At 44.4% G+C, this 26,347-nt stretch overlaps 1 protein-coding gene across 1 annotated transcript; it reads right to left on the bottom strand.

Moving 5' to 3' along the window:
• Positions 1 to 3,824: 3,824 nt before the first annotated feature.
• On the bottom strand, positions 3,825 to 25,365 carry LOC115154861 (H(+)/Cl(-) exchange transporter 5). The gene is made up of 13 exons (XM_029701529.1): positions 25,255 to 25,365; positions 24,689 to 24,823; positions 24,381 to 24,529; positions 11,053 to 11,152; positions 10,751 to 10,938; positions 10,540 to 10,662; positions 10,235 to 10,441; positions 9,714 to 9,794; positions 9,011 to 9,553; positions 8,674 to 8,860; positions 8,114 to 8,512; positions 7,212 to 7,428; positions 3,825 to 6,271 (listed from the first exon to the last, which is right to left on the bottom strand). Exons 2-13 carry the CDS (start codon positions 24,813 to 24,815, stop codon positions 6,181 to 6,183), a joined length of 2,412 nt encoding a protein of 803 aa, XP_029557389.1. The 5' UTR covers positions 24,816 to 24,823; positions 25,255 to 25,365; the 3' UTR covers positions 3,825 to 6,180.
• Between the last annotated feature and the right edge of the window lie 982 nt (positions 25,366 to 26,347).

Raw genomic sequence — 26,347 nt, 5'->3', positions numbered from 1 at the left:
ACAGCCTGATCAACTCTATGCGAAGGAGATGTGTCGTGCTGCATGAGGCAAATGATGGTCACACCAGATACTGACTGGTTTTCTGATCCACACCTCTACATTTTTTTAAAAGGTATCTGTGACCAACAGATGCATATCTGTATTCCCAGTTAAGTGAAATCTATAGATCAGGGCCTAATGAATTTATTTCAGTTGACTGATTTCCTTATATGAACTGTAACTCAGGAAAATCTTTGAAATTGTTGCATATTGCATTTATATTTTTGTTCAGTATAGATTACACACTTTACTACAAGTCTGTGGACATAGACTTCAAATCACCATGGTTATGAAATAGCCAGCCACAGACTTGTGCACAGGCCATTTATAAAACTGGCTCACAGGTGGCTTGGCATCAACGATTCTACATTAGAATGGAGTGGTGTGGGCTATTTGGCATCAACGACTCTACATTAGAATGGAGTGGTGTGGGCTAATTGGCATCAACGACTCTACATTAGAATGGAGTGGTGTGGGCTAATTGGCATCAACGACTCTACATTAGAATGGAGTGGTGTGGGCTAATTGGCATCAACGACTCTACATTAGAATGGAGTGGTGTGGGCTAATTGGCATCAACGACTCTACATTAGAATGGAGTGGTGTGGGCTAATTGGCATCACACTTTGGTACTGTAGCACAATCACTAAGTATTCACCAGCACTGAGGGAAGAGGCCATTAGAAAGACAAAGGAATGTGTGAATTCTCCCCACATACTGTAATGTAGAGATATTCAAAAAAATTCAAAAAAGTTCTGGGACATTGTAATGTCCATGGAGAATAAGAACACCTCCTTCCAACTGCCCACTGCACTGAGGATAGGAAACTCTGTCACCACCGATAAACCCACTATAATTGAGAATTTCAATAAGCATTTTTCTACGGCTGGCCATGCTTTCCACCTGGCTACCCCTACCGCAGTCAACAGCACTGCACCCCCCACAGCTACTCGCCCAAGCCTTCCCCATTTCTCCTTCTCCCAAATCCATTCAGCTGATGTTCTGAAAGAGCTGCAAAATCTGGACCCCTAGAAATCAGCCGGGCTAGACAATCTGGACCCTTTCTTTCTAAAATTATCTGCCGAAATTATTGCAACCCCTATTACTAGCCTGTTCAACCTCTCTTTCGTGTCATCTGAGATTCCCAGATTGGAAAGCAGCTGCTGTCATCCCCCTCTTCAAAGGAGGGGACACTCTTGACCCAAATTGCTACAGACCTATATCCATCCTACCCTGCCTTTCTAAGGTCTTCGAAAGCCAAACAGATTACCGACCATTTCGAATCCCACCGCACCTTCTCCGCTTTGCAATCTGGTTTCAGAGCTGGTCATGGGTGCACCTCAGCCACGCTCAAGGTCCTAAACGATATCGTAACCACCATCGATAAGAAACAATACTGTGCTGCCGTATTCATTGACCTGGCCAAAGCTTTCAACTCTGTCAATCACCACATTCTCATCGGCAGACTCAATAGCCTTGGTTTCTCAAATGATTGCATCGCCTGGTTCACCAACTACTTCTCTGATAGAGTTCAGTGTGTCAAATCGGAGGGCCTGTTGTCCGGACCTCTGGCAGTCTCTATGGGGGTGCCACAGGGTTCAATTCTTGGGCCAACTCTTTTCTCTGTATACATCAATGATGTCGCTCTTGCTGCTGGTGAGTCTCTGATCCACCTCTATGCAGACAACACCATTCTGTATACTTCTGGCCCTTCTTTGGACACTGTGTTAACAACCCTCCAGACGAGCTTCAATGCCATACAACTCTCCTTCCGTGGCCTCCAACTGCTCCTAAATACAAGTAAAACTAAGTGCATGCTCTTCCACCGATCGCTGCCTGCACCTGCCCGCCTGTCCAGCATCACTACTCTGGACGGTTCTGACCTAGAATATGTGGACAACTACAAATACCTAGGTGTCTGGTTAGACTGTAAACTCTCCTTCCAGACTCACATCAAACATCTCCAATCCAAAGTTAAATCTAGAATTGGCTTCCTATTTCGCAACAAAGCATCCTTCACTCATGCTGCCAAACATACCCTCGTAAAACTGACCATCCTACCAATCCTCGACTTCGGCGATGTCATTTACAAAATAGCCTCCAATACCCTACTCAACAAACTGGATGCAGTCTATCACAGTGCCATCCGTTTTGTCACCAAAGCCCCATATACTACCCACCACTGCGACCTGTACGCTCTCGTTGGCTGGCCTTCGCTTCATAATCATCGCCAAACCCACTGGCTCCAGGTCATCTACAAGACCCTGCTAGGTAAAGTCCCCCCTTATCGTCGCTCACTGGTCACCATAGCAGCACCCACCTGTAGCAAGCGCTCCAGCAGGTATATCTCTCTGGTCACCCCCAAAGCCAATTCCTCCTTTGGCCGTCTCTCCTTCCAGTTCTCTGCTGCCAATGACTGGAACGAACTACAAAAATCTCTGAAACTGGAAACACTTATGTCCCTCACTAGCTTTAAGCACCAGCTGTCAGAGCAGCTCACAGATTACTGCACCTGTACATAGCCCATCTATAATTTAGCCCAAACAACTACCACTTCCCCTACTGTATTTATTTATTTTGCTCCTTTGCACCCCATTATTTCTATTTCTACTTTGCACTTTCTTCCACTACAAATCTACCATTCCAGTGTTTTACTTGCTATATTGTATTTACTTTGCCACCATGGCCTTTTTTGCCTTTACCTCCCTTATCTCACCTCATTTGCTCACATTGTATATAGACTTATTTTTCTACTGTATTATTGACTATGTTTGTTTTACTCCATGTGTAACTCTGTGTTGTTGTATGTTGTCGAACTGCTTTGCTTTATCTTGGCCAGGTCGCAATTGTAAATGAGAACTTGTTCTCAACTTGCCTACCTGGTTAAATAAAGGTGAAATAAATAAATATACAGCACTACCAGCTACCAAAGACAACTAAAGCCCTGGTGTCCATAAGGGACCACTCTTCTTTTCTGATAAACAAGAACTCATGCACCAGGAGGGTTCTTTTAGTGTTGAATGTACCTACTGACAACATCATTACAAGCTTTTGTGGTGGATGTGGTTTCATAACTCCAGTTAATTATGGATAAGAAACAAACAATGGGCTCTTGAGGGGTAAAAACAAGGAACAATTAAGTTGTTGTTGATCCTGCCATTATCTTCTAATTTGTACAAAACCTTTTTTAAGGGGTGTCAGTAAGGCTCCAAGGGATTTTGGTAATGGCCCCCTTGGGAGACCTTCATTATACTGAGAATTCTGCTATTTCTTCTGCGTAGAAATTAACTGCAGTAATTACTGTGTGGGGGGGTTCAGTAACAACTTTTGCTTGTTCTTTACTGTGGGTGGAGGTATTACGGATTACCACGGTTAACCAGATAGCTGTACTATTCTTTATCATACAAAGAATCCCGAGCTGGACAGTAGAACACTAATAAGTATAGTCTGAGCCAACTTTGAACTTCCTGTTAAGCGCTACGTAGACCCATGTCCTAAAATGTGTTGACATCAAATGTTTGCAATGTCAAAAAAAAATTGGACTTTTTTTGGACTGTGTATTTGGCTATTGGTTTAAACAATAAACAAGATTTACTGTCAAGACACCTTCACTTTCTCATGACGGGCATGGAAGGCCACCCAGGCCATTCACACAGAGCAGTGAGTCATACTCTGGTTAGACCCTCAGGGATGGACTTAATAGGATCATGATGTTGGGAGTGAGAATGACTCCAAACTCATGTACTGTACTTGGTGAGTAACTGGGCACAAAGAGCATGTATCTATTCATGTGAAAGTTAACATTGTTTTAATTCATAGCAAAGTTGAAATGACAGGGGGAATAAATTATTCAGCTTTCACATTTTTGAATCTCAGTTGCACCTTTACATGAGATGGTCGTGATACGAAACCACTGCAGATGGTCGTGATACGAAACCACTGCAGATGGTCGTGATACGAAACCACTGCAGATGGTCGTGATACGAAACCACTGCAGATGGTCGTGATACGAAACCACTGCAGATGGTCGTGATACGAAACCACTGCAGATGGCCGTGATACGAAACCATTGCAGATGGTCATGATATGAAACCATTGCAGATGGTAGTGATACAAAACCACTGCAGATGGTAGTGATACAAAACCATTGCAGATAGCATAAATGCTAATACAAACAGACACAGTTTAATAATGTAACTCTAGCTACACCCCCCCCCCAAAAGAAAACCTGATAAGTACTTTATTTGTAAATAAAGTGCATTAAAATTAAATATGAGACCCTACAGTTAAAATGAACTACAGTGTACAAGTAATACATCAATGGAGACACACTTATGGATAAAACAGGGTGTCAAGGAATCCATAAACCTAGCTTAAGAATGGCCACCATCAACCTGCTCAAGGTAAAAGTGAGATTTGAGCATTCCTCACAGGGCAGGTTCCTCAGCTTAGTTCATGTTTAAGAGAGCATGCTACACTCCAGTACGCTCATTCTTAGTGTGGACTTTGACGTTGTAAGACATGAGGGTCTCGTGAGACAGTAAGAAAATGAGTTAAGAGGGAGAAGAGATCCAGAGTTCTTCACTAGCGTTGGCTGGCAGATCTAGGAGAGAGAACTGGCCTGTCCTTGCCTTAGCGAGAAGACAAGGAAGTGAGAGCAACAAGAACACTGAACGTGTTCGCCCTTCCCAGACCATGGACAGACGAGGAGATAACAGGAAGATGATATGAGATGTGACATACTGGAGACCTCTTCCTCTCTCGATCATCCCATAATACACCAACACTGATCTTGTCCTTGACCTCAGACTGCCTGTTAAGACTGATCATCACTGACTTGATGATTGTGTAGTGTGCTGGATAAAGTGATCGGTATACTTGTGATGCAAGTATATGGATGCAATAAATACTATTCACTGAAAAGGTCATGAAGCTCAGAAATATAGAAGTGCATATTCAAAATGAGTAATACATATTTTCATGATTGCACTTGAGTGTTACAGATCAGTTGATAAAGTTTAGTAGTCAGTCCCTCCTGGATTGCGCCGGGATTTTTGGTGATATTTGCAGGACAAAAACCTTGATTTTGCTGCGGCAATTCTGACATTTTGCATGTGCTGATGAGGGAAGCATTTTGTTTGACGTGTGGCTTGATTGAACCATATTACGCGGTAAGTGTGCAGTGATTGGCTGAAATTCACTGTTTGTACTGCGGTGATGGGTCAGTTTAACGCAACAATTTGACTGTTTTATGTGGAAATTGTGCGGTGATTGGTCAAATGTGCAAGCCATCGCATAATATGCTAAATTGATTTTGCAAAAAAAGAAACGATGGCAGATTTCTGGAGAGACTGAGTATTGTGACTAAGCCACAGCTGGTTAGTGCACAGCAGTGCCTCCCTGTGGTCAAAGAGGATTACCACAGCATGCATGTTCCAGGGGAAGGTTCTTTTAGTCTGTAATAACAGTGTCTGTACGAAGAAAACATCTCCTGGTCTGTGTCAAAACCACCACCCATTACCAAAGAATGAAACATTTCTGTCGAGCTAAAGTGTTTAGCTATAACACCAGGGAAAAATACTTCAACATTTCAACACTGGCATAAATATTTCAGGCAGACAGTGACTTCACAATTTCAACAGTGATTTTGATAAGTTGAAGCTGATTATTTCCACTCCTAGCTTAGTTATTGTATGGGGATGAAGTTTTCAAAATGGCAGTGGTTTGGCTTATACCTTAAGATTCCAGACGGTCACGACTCCTTTAGGATCCTTGGTAGCTCTAGAGACACATGCTATACCTGAACAACTGACGAGGAAGACCACTCCTGCATATACGGCCAAGGAAAAAAAAGGTTCTCCCAGTTACCGACGGTCATTTGATAAGCCATAGACTTTTCCCTAAATTCATCGTTTGGGTCAATCCTGGAAAGCCAGCTTGCTGTTGAAGTGCAATGAATTCTCTGCCTCTATAGTTCTAATGAAGCGGTCAGTTGTCACTGCAATGCATTCAAAAGTGGGAGGGAATCCACTAGTTAGACATAAACATAGTGCAATGGGGTTGGCCTGGAGACCGGCCTGGGTAAAAGCTGTGGTTCCACAGTGGTGTCTGGCCAAAGGTGCTGCAGCTGGTACTGAAGCATCAGTTGAAGAGGATCGAGTCTGGGTCCCGGTTGGCTATCTGGGCCACGTGCTTCAGAATGTCCTTCTTTGTGATAATCCCCAGCAACCGACTGCAAGATAGACAGGGACAAAACGTCAGAGGTCTGGACTTCTTACCATATACAAACTCTTTTACATAAGTAAGTTCCGTCACTTTGTTTGTCTGTCTTGGGGTTTCTGTTCAGTTCTACTCATGAGTGTACACTACCGTTCAAAAGTCTGGGGTCACTTAGAAATGTCCTTGTTTAAAAAATATATATATAATAAAATGTACCATTAAAATAACATCAAATTGATCAGAAAAACGGTGTAGACACTGTTAATGTTGTAAATGACTATTGTAGCTGGAAACGGCAGATTTTTAATGAAATATCTACATAGGCATACAGAGGCCCATTATCAGCATAATGGGTAATGAGTAGTACATAGCGTTGTACGAGATCTTCAGTTTCTTGGAAATTTCTCGCATGGAATAGCCTTCATTTCTCAGAACAAGAATAGACTGAGTTTCAGAAGAAAGTTATTTGTTTCTGGCCATTTTGAGCCTGTAATCGAACCCACAAATGCTGATGCTCCAGATACTCAACTAGTCTAAAGAAGGCCAGTTTTATTTCTTCTTTAATCAGAACAACAGTTTTCAGCTGTGCTAACATAATTGCAAAAAGAGTTTTCTAATGATCAATTAGCCCTTTAAAATGATAAACTGGGATTAGCTAACACAACATGCCATTGGAACACAGGAGTGATGGTTGCTGATAATGGGCCTCTGTACGCATATGTAGATATTCCATTAAAAAAAATCAGCCGTTTCCAGCTACAATAGTCATTTACAACATTAACAATGTCTGCACTGTTTTTCTGATCAATTTGATGTTATTTTAATGTACAAAAAAAAAAGCTTTTCTTTAAAAAAACAAGGACATTTCTAAGTGACCCCAAACTTTTGAACGGTAGTGTATAGAAGTAGTGGTTCCTAGCTACATAGCTAGTTCTCAGTAGCAGGAGCTTTACCCATTGTGTGTGATGAGACACTGGCGCAGGCCCAGCTTCCTGAAGATGTCCACCACAATGTCCATGGCGGTGTGGTCTGTGACAGTGAAGGGACTAAGGTCCATGATGCCTCGAAGCTTCAGAGGAGGGGGGCTGCTGGGGGGCTGAGGGGGCGTGTACTCTGTGAAGAAGATCCTCGAGGTGCACACTATCCCATCCTGACGCTGCCTGGCATTATCTGAGAGGGGAGAGGGTTTTACAGAGGAGGGGCAGAGACAAATAAACCAAAAAGGTGTTAAACACACTGCTAATGACATTGAGTACGTCTACATAATAATTAGTAATAATTCGATATTAAACTGATTACGGCACTAGTCACGTTAACACCTTACTCCGCTTATCTTAAAAATCGGCGTAATGTCAAATCGAAGTAAGCATTTGAGAAATCTTTTAAATTATTAGGACATGTGAAGACCTTAATCAGCGTTCCAGTGGTATGTCTGATAAACGGATGTGTTAGCACCAGCCGAGCGAGCCTCCCTCTCTAGCGCGAGTGAAGTTGAGTTCAGAACAACTGAATGTATGCATCTTAGAAATTGTTTTAACATACAAACTTTATATGTCCCGACTCAAATATTAGTTCCAAAAATAACATGGCCGCTGTGGAAACAAAAGTTTATTTTGATTTGGCGATTTTCTGCATTGATCTGAGTGCCACTAGGTCGCCTGATTTTAGAACGTGTCCATGTAAACAAGACAATTAGGGAAACCGTTCTTCTTGCAAATCAAACTATTAAATTCATGTGACTATCCACAATAATTGCCTTATTGTGTCCATGTAACCACACTCAGCTATGACAATGAACATATTGGTCAAAAGCCAGCACCTAGCACGACACAGGGCGATGACCCATCATCCATACCTATGGAGATGGTGAGGTCCCTGCGCAGCACGAAGCCCACCAGGCGCTGGGACTCATGAGAGACCACCACGGGGAAACCGCTGTAGGTGGTCTCTGTGATCATGGTCTCCACGTCCTCTACCGTCATGCCGTCCTGGGTCAGTACAGAGAGCGGCGGGTCACTGCGACGCGGCCGCATCACGTCCATGGCCAGGGTTTTATGACTGAACTCCTCCTTGGCCTCCAGGAAGGGGTAACCGTTGAGGCGGATGTGAGCCTCGTAGATGCCCTCGCGCCCGATGGCATCCGCCACCCACTTGCTGGTCATGGCCGCGGCCATCAGGGGCACGATGTACTCCAGCCCTCCGGTCAGCTCGAACATGATGACCACCAGGGATACGGTCATGCGGGTCACCCCACCTGTGGGCACAGAGAGAGGGCTGGAGGCACAAGTCTCGAGGCTATGCCTAATGTTGACATTTAACCAGGAACAAAGGAGTTCAGAGTAAAGACAAAACCAAGTGAAGAAAACACTCTTAGACATGCAAGGTGCCAACATACAGCACTCTTGCAGCCCTTACCTAAGCAAGCAGCAGCCCCCACCATGGCGTAGAGGCCTGGGGTGATGCAGTCAGCACCAGGAGAACACCAGCCCCTGAAGATCGCCCAGTCATGGTGGTAGTAGGCCAGCTGCTCCATGCCTATACCCAGCAGCCTGCCTGCAATTGCCCCCACCGCCATACTAGGAATGAACAGCCCAGAAGGAACCTGGAGGAACAGGAAAGACATGATTTATGTAAAATACTCAAATCCCATGGAAGAGCTCTCGCATTGAAATCATACAAGTAAGTGGTGACATCGCTGGACAGATGTGCCATACAGACAGGCTACGGTAGAAGGAACGAGGTCCTCTCGTACCTTCATGCCGAAGGTAACCACGGTGATGAGCATCTTAAAGACGAGGGCCAGGGACAGCTGCCACATGGCCGTGTAGACGTCATCTCCAGCCGGACGGTCCGGCAGCTCGTTGCTGCTCTTGGTGACGTTGGCGTTGTCATAGTTGCACAGCTTGGAGGAGTCCAGCAGGCCACAGTCGTTGAAGAGCTCCGAGATGAGCTCGCTGGTGCTGGTGCGGGTGTAGCTGTTAGGGAAAGCCACCACCGCCGTGACCGCGGTGACAACCAGAACCTCCAGGACCGGGTAGTGGCCCAGCCACGTGGTCTTACGCCGCCGGCACCACGCGATGTTGGCTCGGATGAAGAAGGCGCCCCAGATGCCGCCGAAGATGCCAAGGAGGACGAAGGGTACGAGCTCCAGGAGGTGCCAGGGGGTGTGGAACTCCACGTAGAACAGCACCAGGCGGCTGTTGCCAAACGGGTTGATGGAGCGCAGGGTGAAGGCTGCCACCAGGGCCGCGAAGAACGACCGCCACAGGGTCTTCAGAGGGAAGTAGTAGCTCACCTGACAGGGCCATGAGAAGACGGACAGTTACACAGTGACCATAGTCAAAATGTCAACATTTGAATTGAATTTCAATTTAACTTTAAGAGTAGTTCAACTTGAATCAGAAAGCACATAGATTTGCAAAAGAAGAATAAGAAGAAGCCAAGGCGCTTCTCACCTCTTCCAAACTGAAGAGCACTCCTCCTATGGGAGCACCGAAAGCCACAGACACACCAACGGCAGCAGCAGCAGACAGAACCTGACACAAACAACCAAGGAGAAGAAGGTGATCAGTGTGGCCTTACACTAAGCCTTTATAACACAGCACAGCAACAAAGCTGAATAACAGCTCATATAATGCTGTGAATCAATGCCAAATATCTCTGTGTTGGAAATTACATCTCAGGCGCAGTGTTTACAGAATTGAGAACGATAATTGTTGGCACTGCACTGCCAGTCGTACTAGCTCGCTGTGGCAGGGGAGAACAAGCATCACCGTGGGGTATATGTTTATTGAAATCGTAAACCCACGAGACCATCTACAGGCTATTTATACTCTCATGGGGGTTTCCCGTGCTGAGTCTGACTTGAGGCGCTCTCAAATTCCTTTGACATGGCGTCAATGCAAAACAACATCAGTGTTCCTACACGATAAAACGTGTAGCTGTTTGTGAATAGCCCACTGCTATTGTTCCTCACCTCTCTGCGCTTGGCCTCGTTCTTACGGTACTTGGTGAACAGGTGGCATAGGATGTTGCCACAGCAGCAGGCCACGTGGACCAGGGGCCCCTCCTTCCCTAGGCTGAGCCCTGATGACACAGCCAGGACCAGGGTGATGGTCTTGATTATCAGGGTCCACTTCCCCAGGTACCCTCGGATGATGAACCCACTCAATATGGTTTTGATCTGGTGCAGAAAATAAATAGCATGGGTAAATTAACCATGTCATTTGTCCTTTTTCAAAAGACATATCAAATAAGGCAAGAGGCATAAAGTAGTCGTACCTCCGGGATTCCAGAGCCACAGGCATAGGGGGCGAAGGCCCTGACCAGTGTCACAGCCAGGAAGGAGAATAGTAGAGCCCAGCACACGTACATTAGGTAGTTCATAATGTACGCAAAGGGACCCTTGCAGAGAGAAATTTCACAATAAGACTGACCAAAATAAATCACGTAAAACAAAAACAATGGGTCAAGTAGTACAATTTTAACCCACCTCTGTCGTGCCAATGATGAGCTCGGCCCAGCTTTTCCACTGGGGACACTTGTCCCTCTCCTGGAAGGTAGTCTCATTGGAGGTCCAACAGCAGTGCTCATGGTTGAACCAGAACCCGTTCAGACAAACCCCTTCCTTGAGGTCTGTCATCCAGTGAGCTGATATGTCGATCCCACCTGCCAAAGCACCTGGAATAGATCACAACACTATCAATGGTTTCCAGGGCGTTGATGTGTGGGGTTTAGTAGAAGGGATCAAATGAAAAAGTCTAATCATAAACATCTGTATCCGTTTAGACTGACCTGACATGAGTCCAATCAGCAGCATGAGCAGCCATCCAGAGAAGGCATCGCTGACACTCTTCACCAGCGCCCAAGTGGATTCTCTGCTTTTACTGGTAATCTACAGAGAAAGACAGAAATATTCAGCTGGGCTGAAGCGCGTTTCGGTATACCCTTTTTTCAATTTTTCTACTAAGGGCGGGTCGTGGAGGACACCCACACACCCCCCCGTAGCTCGCCTATCGCCACAAAGGCATTTTACAATGAGCACTTTTGCCAAAATACGCACAAAGACGTCTGCAAGATCTGATACTCTTTCTTATACGGAAGAGCATTATACTACCACATTCACTTTTCCAAGATCTCGCCGAGCCAATCGAACCCAATATTGACATTGACAAATTAAACAGAGAAGTGGAAGAATAAAGAAAGAAACTGGCCAGTTATGGCATTCTATTGGAGTATCCTTCGGGGGCTTAGAATTAACAAGGCCCCCTGCTTTTGTCTTAGAAGACAGTCATTTAATGCAGAGACGGGACAATATTTTGAACAAACGCTCTCTAGAGCTCATGTTGCTTGTCATTGCAAAGACTAAAGCAGAGCTAGAGATACTACAGAGTGATTTTTTTTTACCCTTTTTGCTCCCCAATTTCGTGGTATCCAATTGGTAGTTACAGTCTTGTCTCATCGCTGCAACTCCCGTACGGCCTCGGGAGAGGCGATGGTCGAGAGCAGTTTGTCCTCCGAAACACAACCAAGCCGCACTGCTTCTTGACACAATGCCCACTTAACCCGGAATCCAGCCGCACCAATGTGTCAGAGGAAACACCGTGCACCTGGTGACCGTGTCAGCGTGCACTGCGCCCGGCCCTCCACAGGAGTCGCTAGTGCGCGATGGGACAAGGACATTCCTGTCGGCCAAACCCTCCCCAAACCCGGACAATGCTGGGTTAATTGTGAGCCGCCCCTTGGGTCTCCGGTCGCGGCCGGCTGCGACAGAGCCTGGACTCGAACCCAGAATCTCTAGTGGCACAGCTAGCACTGTGATGCAGTGCCTTAGACAACTGCGCCACTCGGGAGTCCTACTACAGAGTGCTGACGTCACGTCCTGTTGAACGCAGAACGAGGGAGAGCTCTATTTGATGTTTTGAAAAGTTTTGAAAGTCGATTGAAAAGGTTTGGTTAATAGCTAGCTACCTTTTGAGTTTCGTTCCCGCAACGCGGTTGGCATCAGTTGCTGGGACCGCTACTATCTGTCCAGTGATCCTGCCGAACAAAGGCCGGGTCTGAGGAGCTGCTTGGCGTAGAAAGTAGCCCAGCTGCTAGCTAGCTGCCTATCAAGCTAGCATGGTTTTCTTGAGGGCTTGAAAGCAACCTGCAACGCGGATAGCCATTTGTTGCTAGGGCTGCGGATTTTCCTGGGCTTGTGACTGGCTAGATCCCTGCTGTTTGTTGTTGTGTTCAATCTTCCCTGTGACCTGCCCTGTCTGGAAATGCGAGGAGTGACAGCTTAACCTACGTTGCTACCATGACAAAGACCAAAGCCAGCGGGAGTACCACTGAGGATACTGGTGTCTATCACAGGTGAAGGATATTTAAAATGAACAGAAAGGAGTTCTACCAGCAGTTGTTACAACAACAAGAAAATTGCTTCAAGTTTTTGGCCAAATACTGATGGAGTCAACTAATAAAAGAATAGATGACCTGACCAGAGAGGCTCAGGACCTGAAGAACAGTTTGCAGTTCTCCCAGGGTCAGCTTGATGAGTTTAAACATGAGAACGGCAAGGGAAAATCAAGGCGGAACGACATTGTTGTGGACGGAATTGTAGAATCTCCACATGAGACCTGGACGGAGTCGGAGGACATAGTGAGGAAAATGATCGCGGAGAATCTGAAGATGGACCACAGGAAGATTGAGGTGGAGCATGCCCACAGGACTGGAAAACCCACCACTGACCCAGGCCGATAGTGGTCAAGTTCCTGAGGTTCAAGGACAATGTAGCTGTTCTAGAAAGAGCCAAGAACATGATCCTGAAGCTCTGCGCCAGAAGAGGAAAGAACTTATCCCAGTCATGAAAGCTGCCAGAGCGAGTGGGGACATTACTTACATCTGCTATGACAGGCTCTTTGTCCCAAAAGCTTGGAAGGGATGAGAGAGCCAAGCCTACGTGTTCATAGCTTCAACCCCGCAGCGCACACACACACGTATAACAATTTGCTTTGTTTGCTTTTTCTGTATTATGTCCATCTCTGATAAGCCACCCAGGAAAAGGATGAAAATAGCCCATATCACTATATGTAGCTTTAGAAATAAGCCATTTCTGAGACTCAGATAATTAATTTGATGATACAGCAGTAGCAATAAAAGGATATAACATCTATAGAAGAGACAAATGCTTATGGGGGAGGTGCTGCTGTATATACAGTTGAAGTCGGAAGTTTACATACACCTTAGCCAATTACATTTAAACTCCGTTTCTCACAATTCCTGACATTTAATCGGAGTCAAAATTCCCTGTTTAGGTTAGTTAGGATTACCACTATTTTAAGAATCTGAAATGTCAGAATAATAGTAGGGAATGTTTAATTTCTTTCATCACATTCCCAGTGGGTCAGAAGTTTAAATACACTCAATTAGTATTTGGTAGCATTGCCTTTAAATTGTTTAACTTGGTTCAAACATTTCGGGTAGCCTTCCACAATAAGTTGGGTGAATTTCGGCCCATTCCTCCTGACAGAGTTGCTGTAACTGAGTCAGGTTTGTAGGCCTCCTTGCTCGCACACGCATTTTCAGTTCTGCCCACAAACTTTGTATGGGATTGAGGTCAGGGCGTTGTGATGGCCATTCCATTACCTTGACTTTGTTGTCCTTAAGCCATTTTGCCACAACTTTGGAAGTATGCTTGGGGTCATTGTCCATTTGGAAGACCCATTTGCGACCAAGCTTCAACTTCCTGATTGATGTCTTGAGAAGTAGCTTCAATATACCCACATAATTTTGCTTCCTCATGATGCCATCTATTTTGTGAAGGGCACCAGTCCCTCCTGCATCAAAGCACCCCCGTGCTTCACGGTTGGGATGGTGATCTTCGTCTTGCAAGCATCCCCCTTTTTCCTCCAAACATAACGATGGTCATTATGGTCAAACAGTTCTATTTTTGTTTCATCAGACCAGAGGACATTTCTCCAAAAAGTACAATCTTTGTCCCCATGTGCAGTTGCAAACCGTAGTCTGGCTTTTTTATGTCAGTTTTGGAACAGTGGCTTCTTCCTTGCGGAGCGGCCTTTCAGGTTATGTCGATATAGGACTCGTTTTACAGTGGATATAGATACTTTTGTACCGGTTTCCTCCAGCATCTTCTCAAGGTCCTTTGCTGTTGTTCTGGGATTGATTTGCACTTTTCGCACCAAAGTACGTTCATCTCTAGGAGACACAACGCGTCTCCTTCCTGAGCGGTATGACGGCTGCGTGGTCACATGGTGTTTATACTTCCGTACTATTGTTTGTACAGATGAACGTGGTACCTTCAGGCGTTTGGAAATTGCTCCCAAGGATGAACCAGACTTGCAGAGGTCAAAAACAAATAATCTGAGGTCTTGGCTGATTTCTTTTGATTTTCCCATGATGTCAAGCAAAGAGGCACTGAGTTTGAAGGTAGGCCTTGAAATACATCCACAGGTACACCTCCAATTGACATAAATTATCAGAAGTTTCTAAAGCCATGACATCATTTTCTGGAATTTTCCAAGCTGTTTAAAGGCACAGTCAACTTAGTGTATGTAAACTTCTGACACACTGGAATTGTGATACAGTGAATTATAAGTTAAATAATCTGTCTAAACAACTGTTGGAAAAATTACTTGTGTCATGCACAGAGTAGATGTCCTAACCAACTTGCCAAAATATAGTTTGTTAAAAAGAAATTTGTGGAGTGGTTGAAAAACGAGTATTAATGACTCCAACCTAAGTGTATGTAAACTTCTGACTTCAATTGTTTATATATATATATTTTTTTCTCACTTTTTCTTGTTTAGAGAAGATCTTATGTCAAGTGTTATTGAAGTGCTGTGTGTCACGTCCTGACCAGTAAAGGGGTTATTGTTATTATAGTTTGGTCAGGACGTGGCAGGGGGTGTTTGTTTTATGTGGTTCGGGGTTTGTTGGTAAATGTGTTTATGTAGAGGGGTGTTTGTTTAGAGTAGTCCGGGGTTTTTGGTTGTTCTATGTTCTGTATTTCTATGTTAGATCTAGGTTGTTTAGTTCTACGTTTAGTTAATTGGGATTGGGCCTTCAATTGGAGGCAGCTGTTCCTCATTGCCTCTGATTGAAGGTCCTATGTATAGGGGTGTTTTTGTAATGGGAAGTGTGGGAGGTTGTTTTTGCATAGCTGTGTGTTTCCTGCAAGACTGTTTGTCGTCCGTTCGTTTTCTTGTTTTGTCAGTGTTCTAATAAAGTTAAAATGAGCGCTCAACCCACTGCGCCTTGGTCCACTTCATACGACGGCCGTTACAGAACCTCCCCCCAACAACGGACCAAGCAGCGGGGGAAGGAGCAGCAGAGGAGTTATCTAGAGTCGTGGACTTGGGAGGAGATTCTAGCCGGAGAGGGACCATGGAGGAAGGCTAAAGAAGACCGGGAACGCTACTGGGGAACATGGCTGGCAAGGAAGCCGGAGAGGCAGCCCCAATAATTGTTTTGGGGGGGTCACACGGGTAGTTTGGCTAGGGCAAGCAGTAGACCTAAGCCAACTCCCCGTGCTTATTATGGGGAGCAGAGGATCAGAAAAGCACCGTGCTATGCGGAAGTGCGCACAATCTCACCCATGCGCACGAACAGTCTGGTGAGAGTGATTCCAGCCCCTCGCAAGTGCCACGCTCAAGTGAGCACTCAGCCCGTAGGGGTTGTGTGCTCCAGACCTCCAGTAATGCTTCACGGCCCAGTGTATCCTGTTCCCGCTCCTCGCACTAGCCCTGAGGTGCGTGTATCCAGTATGGCGTATCCAAAGCCAGCACCACGCACCAGGCTTCCTGTGCGTCAGCCCAGTCCAACTCGTCCTGTTCCTGCCCCTCACACTAGCCCTGAGGTGTGTATCTCCAGTCTGGTACCTCCAGTACCAGCCCCACGCACCAGGCTTCCAGTGCGTCAGCCCAGTCTTGCTCATCCTGTCCCTGCTCCTCGTACTAGCCCTGTGGTGCGTGTCCTTAGTCTGGCACATCCTAAGCCAGCCCCACGCATTAGGCCTTCCGGCAACAGTGCCTCATCCAGAGTGTCCGGCAACAGTGCCTCGTCCAGAGCTTCCGGCAACAGTGCCCCGTAGAGAGACGCCCCACATTCCGGAACCGAGTGAGTCGCCCCACATTCCGGAACCGAGTGAGTCGCCCCAGAGTCCGGAGCTCCCAGAGTCGCCCCAGAGTCCGGAGCTCCCAGAGTCGCCCCAGAGTCCGGAGCTCCCAGAGTCGCCCCAGAGTCCGGAGCTCCCAGAGTCGCCCCACAGTCCGGAGCTCCCAGAGTCGCCCCACAGTCCGGAGCTCCCAGAGTCGCCCCACAGTCCGGAGCTCCCAGAGTCGCCCCACAGTCCGGAGCTCCCAGAGTCGCCCTACAGTCCGAGGTCTACAGTGACGCGCTTCAGGCCGAGGTATTCAGCAGGGGTGGACTGGTTAGGTGGGGGACTAAGGCCTGAGCCACCTCCACAGTAGGAGGTTTGGGGAGGGGGGGTCTAGCACGGGAACCGTCGGACGGCAGCCACCCTATTTTGTTTTTGAGGTGCATCAGGGGTCTGCACTTTTGGGGGGGGGGGGGGGGGGGGGGGGAAATACTGTCACGTCCTGACCAGTAAAGGGGTTATTTGTTATTATAGTTTGGTCAGGACATGGCAGGGGGTGTTTGTTTTATGTGGTTCGGGGTTTGTTGGTATATGTGTTTATGTAGAGGGGTGTTTGTTTAGAGTAGTCTGGGGTTTTTGGTTATGTTCTGTATTTCTGTTAGATCTAGGGTGTTTAGTTCTATGTTTAGTTAATTGGGATTGGGCCTTCAATTGGAGGCAGCTGTTCCTCGTTGCCTCTGATTGAAGGTCCTATGTATAGGGGTGTGTTTAATGGGAAGAGTGGGAGGTTGTTTTTGTTCGTTTTCTTGTTATGTCAGTGTTCTAATAAAGTTAAAATGAGCACTCAACCCGCTGCGCCTTGGTCCACTTCATACGATGGCCGTTACACTGTGGTTGCAGATTCACTTGGCACATTAAATTATTTTGGGATGTTGCTATAGACCACTAAGTGCTAACAGTCAGTATCTAAATAATGTGTGTGAAATGCTTGATAGTGTATGTGATGTAAACAGAGAGGTCTACTTTCTTGGGGACCTGAATATTTGATAAGAGAATTATCTAATAAAGGTAAATGAATCAAACCATGATGAATTATTAGTCATACAGCATGGTTAATGAATAATCAATGTAATGATCAATGTAGGGATCGATTGGTCTGATTAGTTCCGGAAAGTCCAGGAACCACTGGAGAGGGAAAGAAATGTGTGTGAATGCAATTAGTATAGAGTCAATGGCAGATGGTAAAGGGAGTAACTCTTCAAAGAGTTCCTAACCTTGAAGGAAAGGAACAGGCTGAGCCAGTGATAAACGACGTGAGAAGTCAATGGGGGTTGCAGGTTACCAACAGATTGTGTGTAAATGTATGTGCGTAAGTAAGCAAGAACTATATAATGACTGTTTTGTTATCCTGACGCCAGAACGTTCTCATGAATAAAGCTGCAGAAAGCTGAGTCCTTGCCTAATTATTTTAACCCATTGTCTTACAAACCTTGGGCATTAGTCAAGGCGAATTGATTATTATCATCAAGATATAAAATTCCTTTAACAATATTGCATCCATTCCTGCATCCGTAATGGGTCTGCGGTCAAACGACCACCCCTCATCACTGTCAAACGCTCTCTAAAACACTTCAGCGAGCAGGCCTTTCTAATCGACCTGGCCCGGGTATCCTGGAAGGATATTGACGTCAGCAGCAGAGGATGCCTGGTTATTCTTTAAAAGTGCCTTCCTCGCCATCTTAAATAAGCATGCCCCATTCAAAAAATGCTGAATCAGGAACAGATATAGCCCTTGGTTCACTCCAGACCTGACTGCCCTTGACCAGCAAAAAAATATCCTGTGGCGTACTGCATTAGCATCAAATAGCTCCCGTGATATGCAACTTTTCAGGGAAGTTAGGAACCAATATACACAAGCAGTTAGGAAAGCTAAGGCTAGCTTTTTCAAACAGAAATTTGCATCCTGTAGCACAAACTCCAAAACGTTTTGGGACACTGTAAAGTCCACGGAGAATAAAGAACACCTCCCAGCTGCCCACTGCACTGAGGCTAGGAAACACTGTCACCACTGATAAATCCACAATAATTTAGAATTTCAATAAGCATTTTTCTACGGCTGGCCATGCGTTCCACCTGGCTTCAACTGCCCTGCACACCCCACAGCAACTCGCCCAAGCCTCCCCAATTTCTCCTTCACCTAAATCCAGATAGCCGATGTTCTAAAAGAGCTGCCAAATCTGGACCCCTACAAATCAGCCGGGCTAGACAATCTGGACCCTCTCTAAAACGATCTGCCGAAATTGTTGCAACCCGTATTACTAGCCTGTTCAACCTCTCTTTCGCATCGTCTGAGATCCCCAAAGATTGGAAAGCTGCCGCGGTTATCACCTTCTTCAAAGGGGGAGACACTCTAGACCCAAACTGCTACAGACCTATATCCTACCCTGCCTTTCTAAGGTCTTCGAAAGCCAAGTTAACAAACAGATCACTGCCCATTTTGAATCCCAGCGTACCTTTTCCGCTATGCAATCTGGCTTCCGAGCTGGTCACAGGTGCACCTCAGCCGCGCTCAAGGTCCTAAACGATATAACTGCCATCAATAAGAGACAATACTGTGCAGCCGTATTCATCGACCTGGCCAAGGCTTTCGACTCTGTCAATCACCACATTCTTATCGGCAGACTCAACAGCCTTGGTTTCTCAAAAGACGGCCTCGCCTGGTTCACCAACTACTTCTCTGATAGAGTTCAGTGTGTCAAATCGGAGGGCCTGTTGTCCGGACCTCTGGCAGTCTATGGGGGTGCCACAGGGCTCAATTCTCGGGCCGACTCTTCTCTGTATAGATCAATGATGTCGCTCTTGCTGCTGGTGACTCTCTGATCCACCTCTACGCAGACGACACCATTCTGTATACTTCTGGCCTTCCTTTGGACACTGTGCTAACAACCCTCCAGACGAGCTTCAATGCCATACAACTCTACTTCTGTGGCCTCCAACTGCTCTTAAATGCAACTAAAACTAAATGCATGCTCTTCAACCGATCGCTGCCCGCACCTGCCCGCATCACTAATCTGGACGGTTCTGACCTAGAATACGTGGACAACTACAAATACCTAGGTGTCTGTTTAGACTGTAAACTCTCCTTCCAGACCCACATTAAGCATCTCCAATACAAAATTAAATCTAGAATCGACTTCCTATTTCGCAACAAAGCATCCTTCACTCATGCTGCCAAACATACCCTCGTAAAACTGACCATCCTACCGATCCTCGACTTCGGCGATGTCATTTACAAAATAGCCTCCAACACTCTACTCCACAAATTGGATGCAGTTTATCACAGTGCCATCCGTTTTGTCACCAATGCCCCATATACTACCCACCACTGCGACCTGTATGCTCTCATTGGCTGGCCCTCACTTCATACTCGTCACCAAACCCACTGGCTCCAGGTCATCTACAAGTCTTTGCTAGGTAAAGCCCCGCCTTATCTCAGCTCACTGGTTACCATAGCAGCACCCACCCGCAGCACGCGCTCCAGCAGGTATATTTCACTGGTCACCCCCAAAGCCAATTCCTCTTTTGGCCACCTTTCCTTCCAGTTCTCTGCTGCCAATGACTGGAACGAACTGCAAAAATCACTGAAGCTGGAGACTTATCTCTCTCACTAACTTCAAGCACCAGCTGTCAGAGCAGCTCACAGATCATTGCACCTGTACATAGCCCATCTGTAAATAACCCATCCAACTACCTCATCCCCATACCGTATTTATTACATTTTGCTCCTTTGCACCCCAGTATCCCTACTTGCACATTCATCTTTTGCACATCTATCACTCCAGTGTTTAATTGCTAGATCGTAATTACCTCGCCACTATGGCCTATTTTATTGCCTTACCTCCCTTATCTTACCTCATTTGCAGACACTGTATATTCCATGTGTAACTCTGTGTTGTTGTATGTGTCGAACTGCTTTGCTTTACCTTGGCACGGTCGCAGTTGTAAATGTGATCTTGTTCTCAACTAGCCTACCTGGTTAAATAAAGGAGAAATAAAAAAAATATATTGACTGGTTTTCATCAAGCTGTCCACTCAAGAGGAAGCTTCTCACTGTAACATGTGCCTGTTATCTGGTTCAGGTTATTAAGAAACTGACTGTTAGAACTGTTAAGGCTCCATGGATTGATGAGGAATTGAAAAACTGTACGGCTAAAAGAGATGGTTCAAAAGGAGTGGCTCATAAGTCTGGCTGCATATCTGACTGGCTGACTTACTGCAAATTGACAAATTATGTGACTAAACTCAACAAAAATAAAAAATAAACTGTATTAAGCCAAGGTCAATGATATAAAGAATTATGAAGTAAAAAAAAAAAAATTGACTTCTTTAAATGAAATTATGGGAAGAACGACAAATTCAACTCCATCTTTCATCAAATCAGATGGCTTATTTGTGTCATGCACAAAGTAGATGTCCTACCCGACTTACCAAAACTATAGTTTGTAAACAAGAAATTTGTGGAGTGGTTGAAAAACAAGTTTTAATGACTCCAACCTATGTAAACTTCCGACTTCAACTGTATGTCTATCAATACCATTTTTATTCTGTTGTTGTTCACATGTTGTGGAAGCCATCTGATGCGTTTCCAGCTCTGGGAATCAATAATTCACTTACAGCTTGTCAATGAAAGATTACTTTCAAAATACATATTTTTTTAAACGGTTATTTTGTGTGTGCTCGATCTTGTGTATTCTGAACTATGTAACTCCTATTTTCTGATTGTTTCCTCATAATCTCCCAGATGTTTTCTTTCCAAATATACCAAGGTTTGGCATGTCAGAATCATGTAATTACACATGAATGGCAGTTACTCGTCTATTTTGGCGGAAATCTACATTTTTAAATTACATTTAAGAGGTTAAGGACCAAACAATTTACAGGTCGCAAAATAGTTGGGAGGAGATTTTTGATGTACCGATTCCATGGCACATGGTTTATGAACTGATACACAAAACAACGCTGGATTCAAAACTTATTTTCCATTTTAAATTATAATACAAAATTCTTGCAACCAATAGAATGCTATATAAATGGGGGACACAACCATCCCAGCTCTGCAGATTTTGCTGCAAAGAAAAAATCATTAGATTACTTGTTTTGGTACTCCCCATATGTAGCTTGTTTTTGGTTACAGGTTCAGGAAGGGCTGAAAAATTGCATTTACTTGGAGCTAACTCTTAAAATAGCACTGCTGGGTGATTTGGGAAGTCATAGTCAATTGATAAGCTGATAAATTGTATATAGTATGCATAAGCTGGAATTAAGTGTTGCTTTCCATTAGTTTACTCCAATTAGGGGAGGGGTGCTAGGGTTAGGGGGAAATATATATATTTTTAAATGTTATATATATTTACAAAAATATATAAATGGGTGTTTGGAAATGATGCAGACAATTACATATTTTTTTAAAGACTGAAATTGATGCATACATTAATAACAGTGCTTTAGACCAAGGTTGGATTACTGAAAAGGAGAGGGATTTCCTCATCACCCCTTACCCAGTATGTTCAGCTTACTATGGCCTACCTAAGATTCACAAGAAACTATCTGATCCTCCTCTGAGGCCTATAGTCTCTGGTAATGATAGTCTCACGGAACCCCTATCCCAATTTGTCAATTTTTTTCATTAAAAAGTTGATTCCTTCCCCCCCAGCACTCAATACCGACACCACTGATGTGCTAAAGACCCTTGAGGATGTCCAAGTTGAATGTAATCATATACTTATAACTATGGATGTTCAAGTCTTTATACAAACATCCCCCATGCAGAAGCCCTCTCCCACTATATATAGCAGATCCACACCCTGAAGGTCTGCTGCCCCCTTCTGGTTTCATTTGGACATTAACAAAACTGGCGTTATCTATTAACTTTGTTCATTATGCTGGCTCTTTTTACCTAGAGTACGAAGAATACAATTGAACAAAGCTGAATAAAATGGAAAGAATATTTTCTCCAAACGATTTGAGGGAGTATGCACATGCAGCTAGTTTGTGCTGAGCGTTAAGAAATAGGTATTCCTATATGCTTAATTTAGAGTTATTAATGTAACTTTGGTTGTTCTATGTTTGGATTTGGAATACATTGCGACTAATGATGATTTGAAAAAAAGTCGCTTGAAAGGCATGAGCTCCGCTTTGTTTTTTGCGCAGGCTGCACACTACATCAGTCACAATTTGACAAGCACTTGATAATGCCTAGAATTTCACAGCGGCATCCACTTTGTGTGTCCTTAATTCACCCTAAAATAATCCATGCCGTTCGCAGCCAGTGGCCGTAGTGCCCTTCTTCCTGAGAGCTGTGCGCTCCATCACATGATCGGGTCTTTCTCACAGGCTACAAGTGAAGACAGACACGTCGGGGACGCAACTGCACGCGTCCTTATCCAATTCCAAGATGCATATTGAAGATATTGGAAGAACTGTCAACATTTACTTTATCAGCCAACAAGATGAGTAGGCCTAACGAACAGCAAAAGCACTAGCCTATGTCAATCTACTATCCCCCATAGTACAAAGGTTGAGAAATAAATATTCCAAACATAGTCTGGGACAGTTGTGGGATGCGATAGATCCCAAATGAATCAGATCAGAACGTTTAGCTTAAAATGTTGATAAATTATTAGGCTATTTCTTCACATTATAAGCGCAGCAATGCGCATATGGTAGTAGGCTATAAGTGCGAACGTTCCATTAGCGGAAAACACCATTATCAAAAGTGACCGCAAATGCAATTATGCATGTAATGCTTTTATTATAAAGGTGCATTTTTATGGTGAAAATGATCTTCCCCAAACTTGAAACTCACGCGTTGCTTATATATGTTGATTATCAATGTTATCAATGTTGATCCAAGATGGCATAGCAGTCGGACGTGTGTTTTTGTCTTGTCCCCTCCTGTCCCTTGTAAACATAGTTTTTCCCTGTATGTTTGTTTATTCCATGTGTAACTCTGTGTTGTTGTATGTGTCGAACTGCTGTGCTTTCTTGGCCAGGTCGCAGTTGTAAATGAGAACTTGTTCTCAAATAGTCTACCTGGTTAAATAAAGGTGAAATAAAAAAATATATATATATTTGCTAGTTAGGCTCTACACCCCTTGTAAAGCGGATTAATGTGCTTAATTTTAAGAAGTTATTTGGCCACTTTAGTTGTGATACAAACCTTACTAAAACGTATAGGCCTACGGGCTAGGCTACATGAGGTGTGCGACTATGATTCGAAAAACTCGCAAAAAAAGGCATTGTTTCTTATGCTGGGCATCATTCACAAGTGATAATATATCATTCACAAGTCATAGGCTAATATTATCACCCATCAGACTATTCTTGATTTTATATTCTTTACATATACTAAAGAATTTGTGAAATTTGTTCTGATTTAGAATGGACTATTATCGTGCACCTGCTTCGAAACAGGGGCAGCGGAAAAAATGTAATCTATGCACTTAAATAGCGAATGGAGGACGCTTTCCCCGTGGTTTATTTTCATGTCAGCCAGGTAGGCTATACTCCTGTAGTAAATATTAGCAAAGTTCTTAATATTAGGAAAGTTGAGAAATAAATATAGTAGGCCTAGTCTATAGAAAGCTGATCCTCCTCTTTTTAGTAGAGGCCATCACTCTCACTTTTCTCACTTAATTGCATAGTCTTTTGAAATGTTGCGCAACATGAGCTCATGGACTCCCATGGAGTGTTTGATTAGATTTTCAAATACATTTGCATTGATGTCAGTGTGATTAGAGGGACAATACAGTGCTGAGTACCAGGTAATTAGGCTATGAATTACCAAGTTTGGTATGCTATGAATGACCATGAGCAGCATCAGAGCATGGAGAAGACTAATTACCATGACCGTGGAATTTGACTGCCTTCATGACTCGTGACCGTCGGTGTGGCTGTAGTACAGTCACCGCAACAGCCCTAGTTAAGAGTTAAAAGAACAAGGAAGTAAATAGTTGTAGGTCACCTCTCTGTGGCGGTCGCGGTCTTTGGACTTCTCCCGCACCCAGTCTATGGTGTTAAAGTCCTCATAGGTGCCCACCCCTGGCACCGGATCATCCAGCAGGTCCATCAGCTTAGGCACCCCGTTCACCTCCTCCATAACTGGGTTATCCCCTGGACGAGAAGGGAGGAGAGACGTGAGGATTTAAAAGAGTGTCACACATTCTGGTGTGAAATAATAAAAATAAAATAACACATTTGCAATACCCATGCTTGTTTTGGCACAAACACTGTGTATAAAATCAATACAACACAGACAGGCCTTGGCCTTACCAGAACCTTTGTCTCGGTCCAAGGGTGGTACATCCTCTGTGGTAGAGAAGTCTAACGTCGCCCCTGCTATCTCCACCATGTCCTCGTCACTTGTGCTGCTCTCGTTGCAATATCCGGTGTTATCCATCGAGAATCCTGACGGAATACACACAGAATAAGGTCAGGGTCCAAAAGCAGAGAGTTCAAAGGAATCCTCCACCTAACTACATTCGCTAAACTTGCTACATCTGGGAGCCCTGAGACCTAACGACGTGAGCTAGCTAACGTTGGCTAGTTAGCTCCGTCTGTTTTAATGTATTGTGTTCGACTGGCTGTTGTGGTTAGCTTCTAGCTAAATACTGACTGACATCAACCCGTCTGTCTCCAACCGGCATGGCACCTAGCTAGCTATTTATCTAACGTCGTTAGCTAACTAACGTTAGATAGGTGGTTGGACAGCTAAGTTAACTAGCGCGATAGCATCAGCCACACACTCATACACCTTGATAGCAATAGTAAGCACAGAGCTTCCTGTGCAAGCACATACTATTGACATCATATTAATAAAATAAAAAAGTCGTTATTACTTCGTCGGATGGATTTCGACAGAGAACTCTGCTCTGTTGTTATCCTATCGGATTTTAACCGAATCCCAACAACTTCCTGCCACGACAGGCATTGAGAGCGGATCCCAGATGCTAATACTGATCAGTTTATCGTCGATTGATTATTCCTTTATTTTCCCAAGGATTCTGGCTAGAAACCAGTCACAATGGAAATAGAGTAGATTTTAATTGACTATTGAACCCACCAGTAAAGCAAACAAGGATCACATTATGCCTAGTCCAGTCCCCAAACTCATTGCCAATGATGATTCCCTGGGCGTCACACACAGACCTGTATATTTGCATGTCTGCAGATGACAAAGTTAACAGCATTAAGTATTTGGGTATATGTTCATTATTGAAATCGAGCACTATTTCTTCAAGCATGTATTGTAGAAAGTTCAATGACTCCTCAAAACCAACAACCTCCTTGTTTTAAAAAAAAATAAACCCAGAACAGACAATGGTGGGAGTTACAATCCTAGTGTACCCTCAGTTTAATAAAATCAGACGTTGTCCACAGTGCATATGTAGCCTAGTGACCTTTCCTTGGCATCTCTGCACCAATATTTGGACAAATGATAAAGTGAAAACAATATGATAAGTAAATCACCTTCACCAGTTCAGTACTTTCACGACAATCAATGACTGGAATGCAAGATGGTAGATAGCCAATTCAAATAAAATGTTATTGGTCACATACACATGGTTAGCAGATGTTAATGCGAGTGTAGCGAAATTTAGTCAATTGACATGTAGGCTGGTCTACAGAATTAGTCTGGGGTATGAGTCAGTACAGTTGAATCAAAGCTTGGACCAAGAGACTGAAAAACAGCTTCTGTCACCAGGCCATCAGACTTGAAATTGAGTCACCACTAGCCGGCCTCCTGAATGTGTTTCTGTTCCAGACTCTGACATGCTTGTTATATTTATTGATTTACATTTTAAGGATTTGTGTGTATTGTAAGGTATTACTGCACTGTTGGGGCTAGAAACATAAGCATTTCGCTGCACCTGCATTAACATCTTCAATAACATCTGCAAAATATGTAGACGACCCATAAAATTCGATTTG

This window comes from Salmo trutta, chromosome 19 (assembly GCF_901001165.1).
Source record: "Salmo trutta chromosome 19, fSalTru1.1, whole genome shotgun sequence".
In the NCBI taxonomy this organism is placed as follows: domain Eukaryota; kingdom Metazoa; phylum Chordata; class Actinopteri; order Salmoniformes; family Salmonidae; genus Salmo; species Salmo trutta.
Note: the sequence above shows the minus strand (reverse complement) of the source record. Positions and strands in the feature narration are given on the sequence as shown.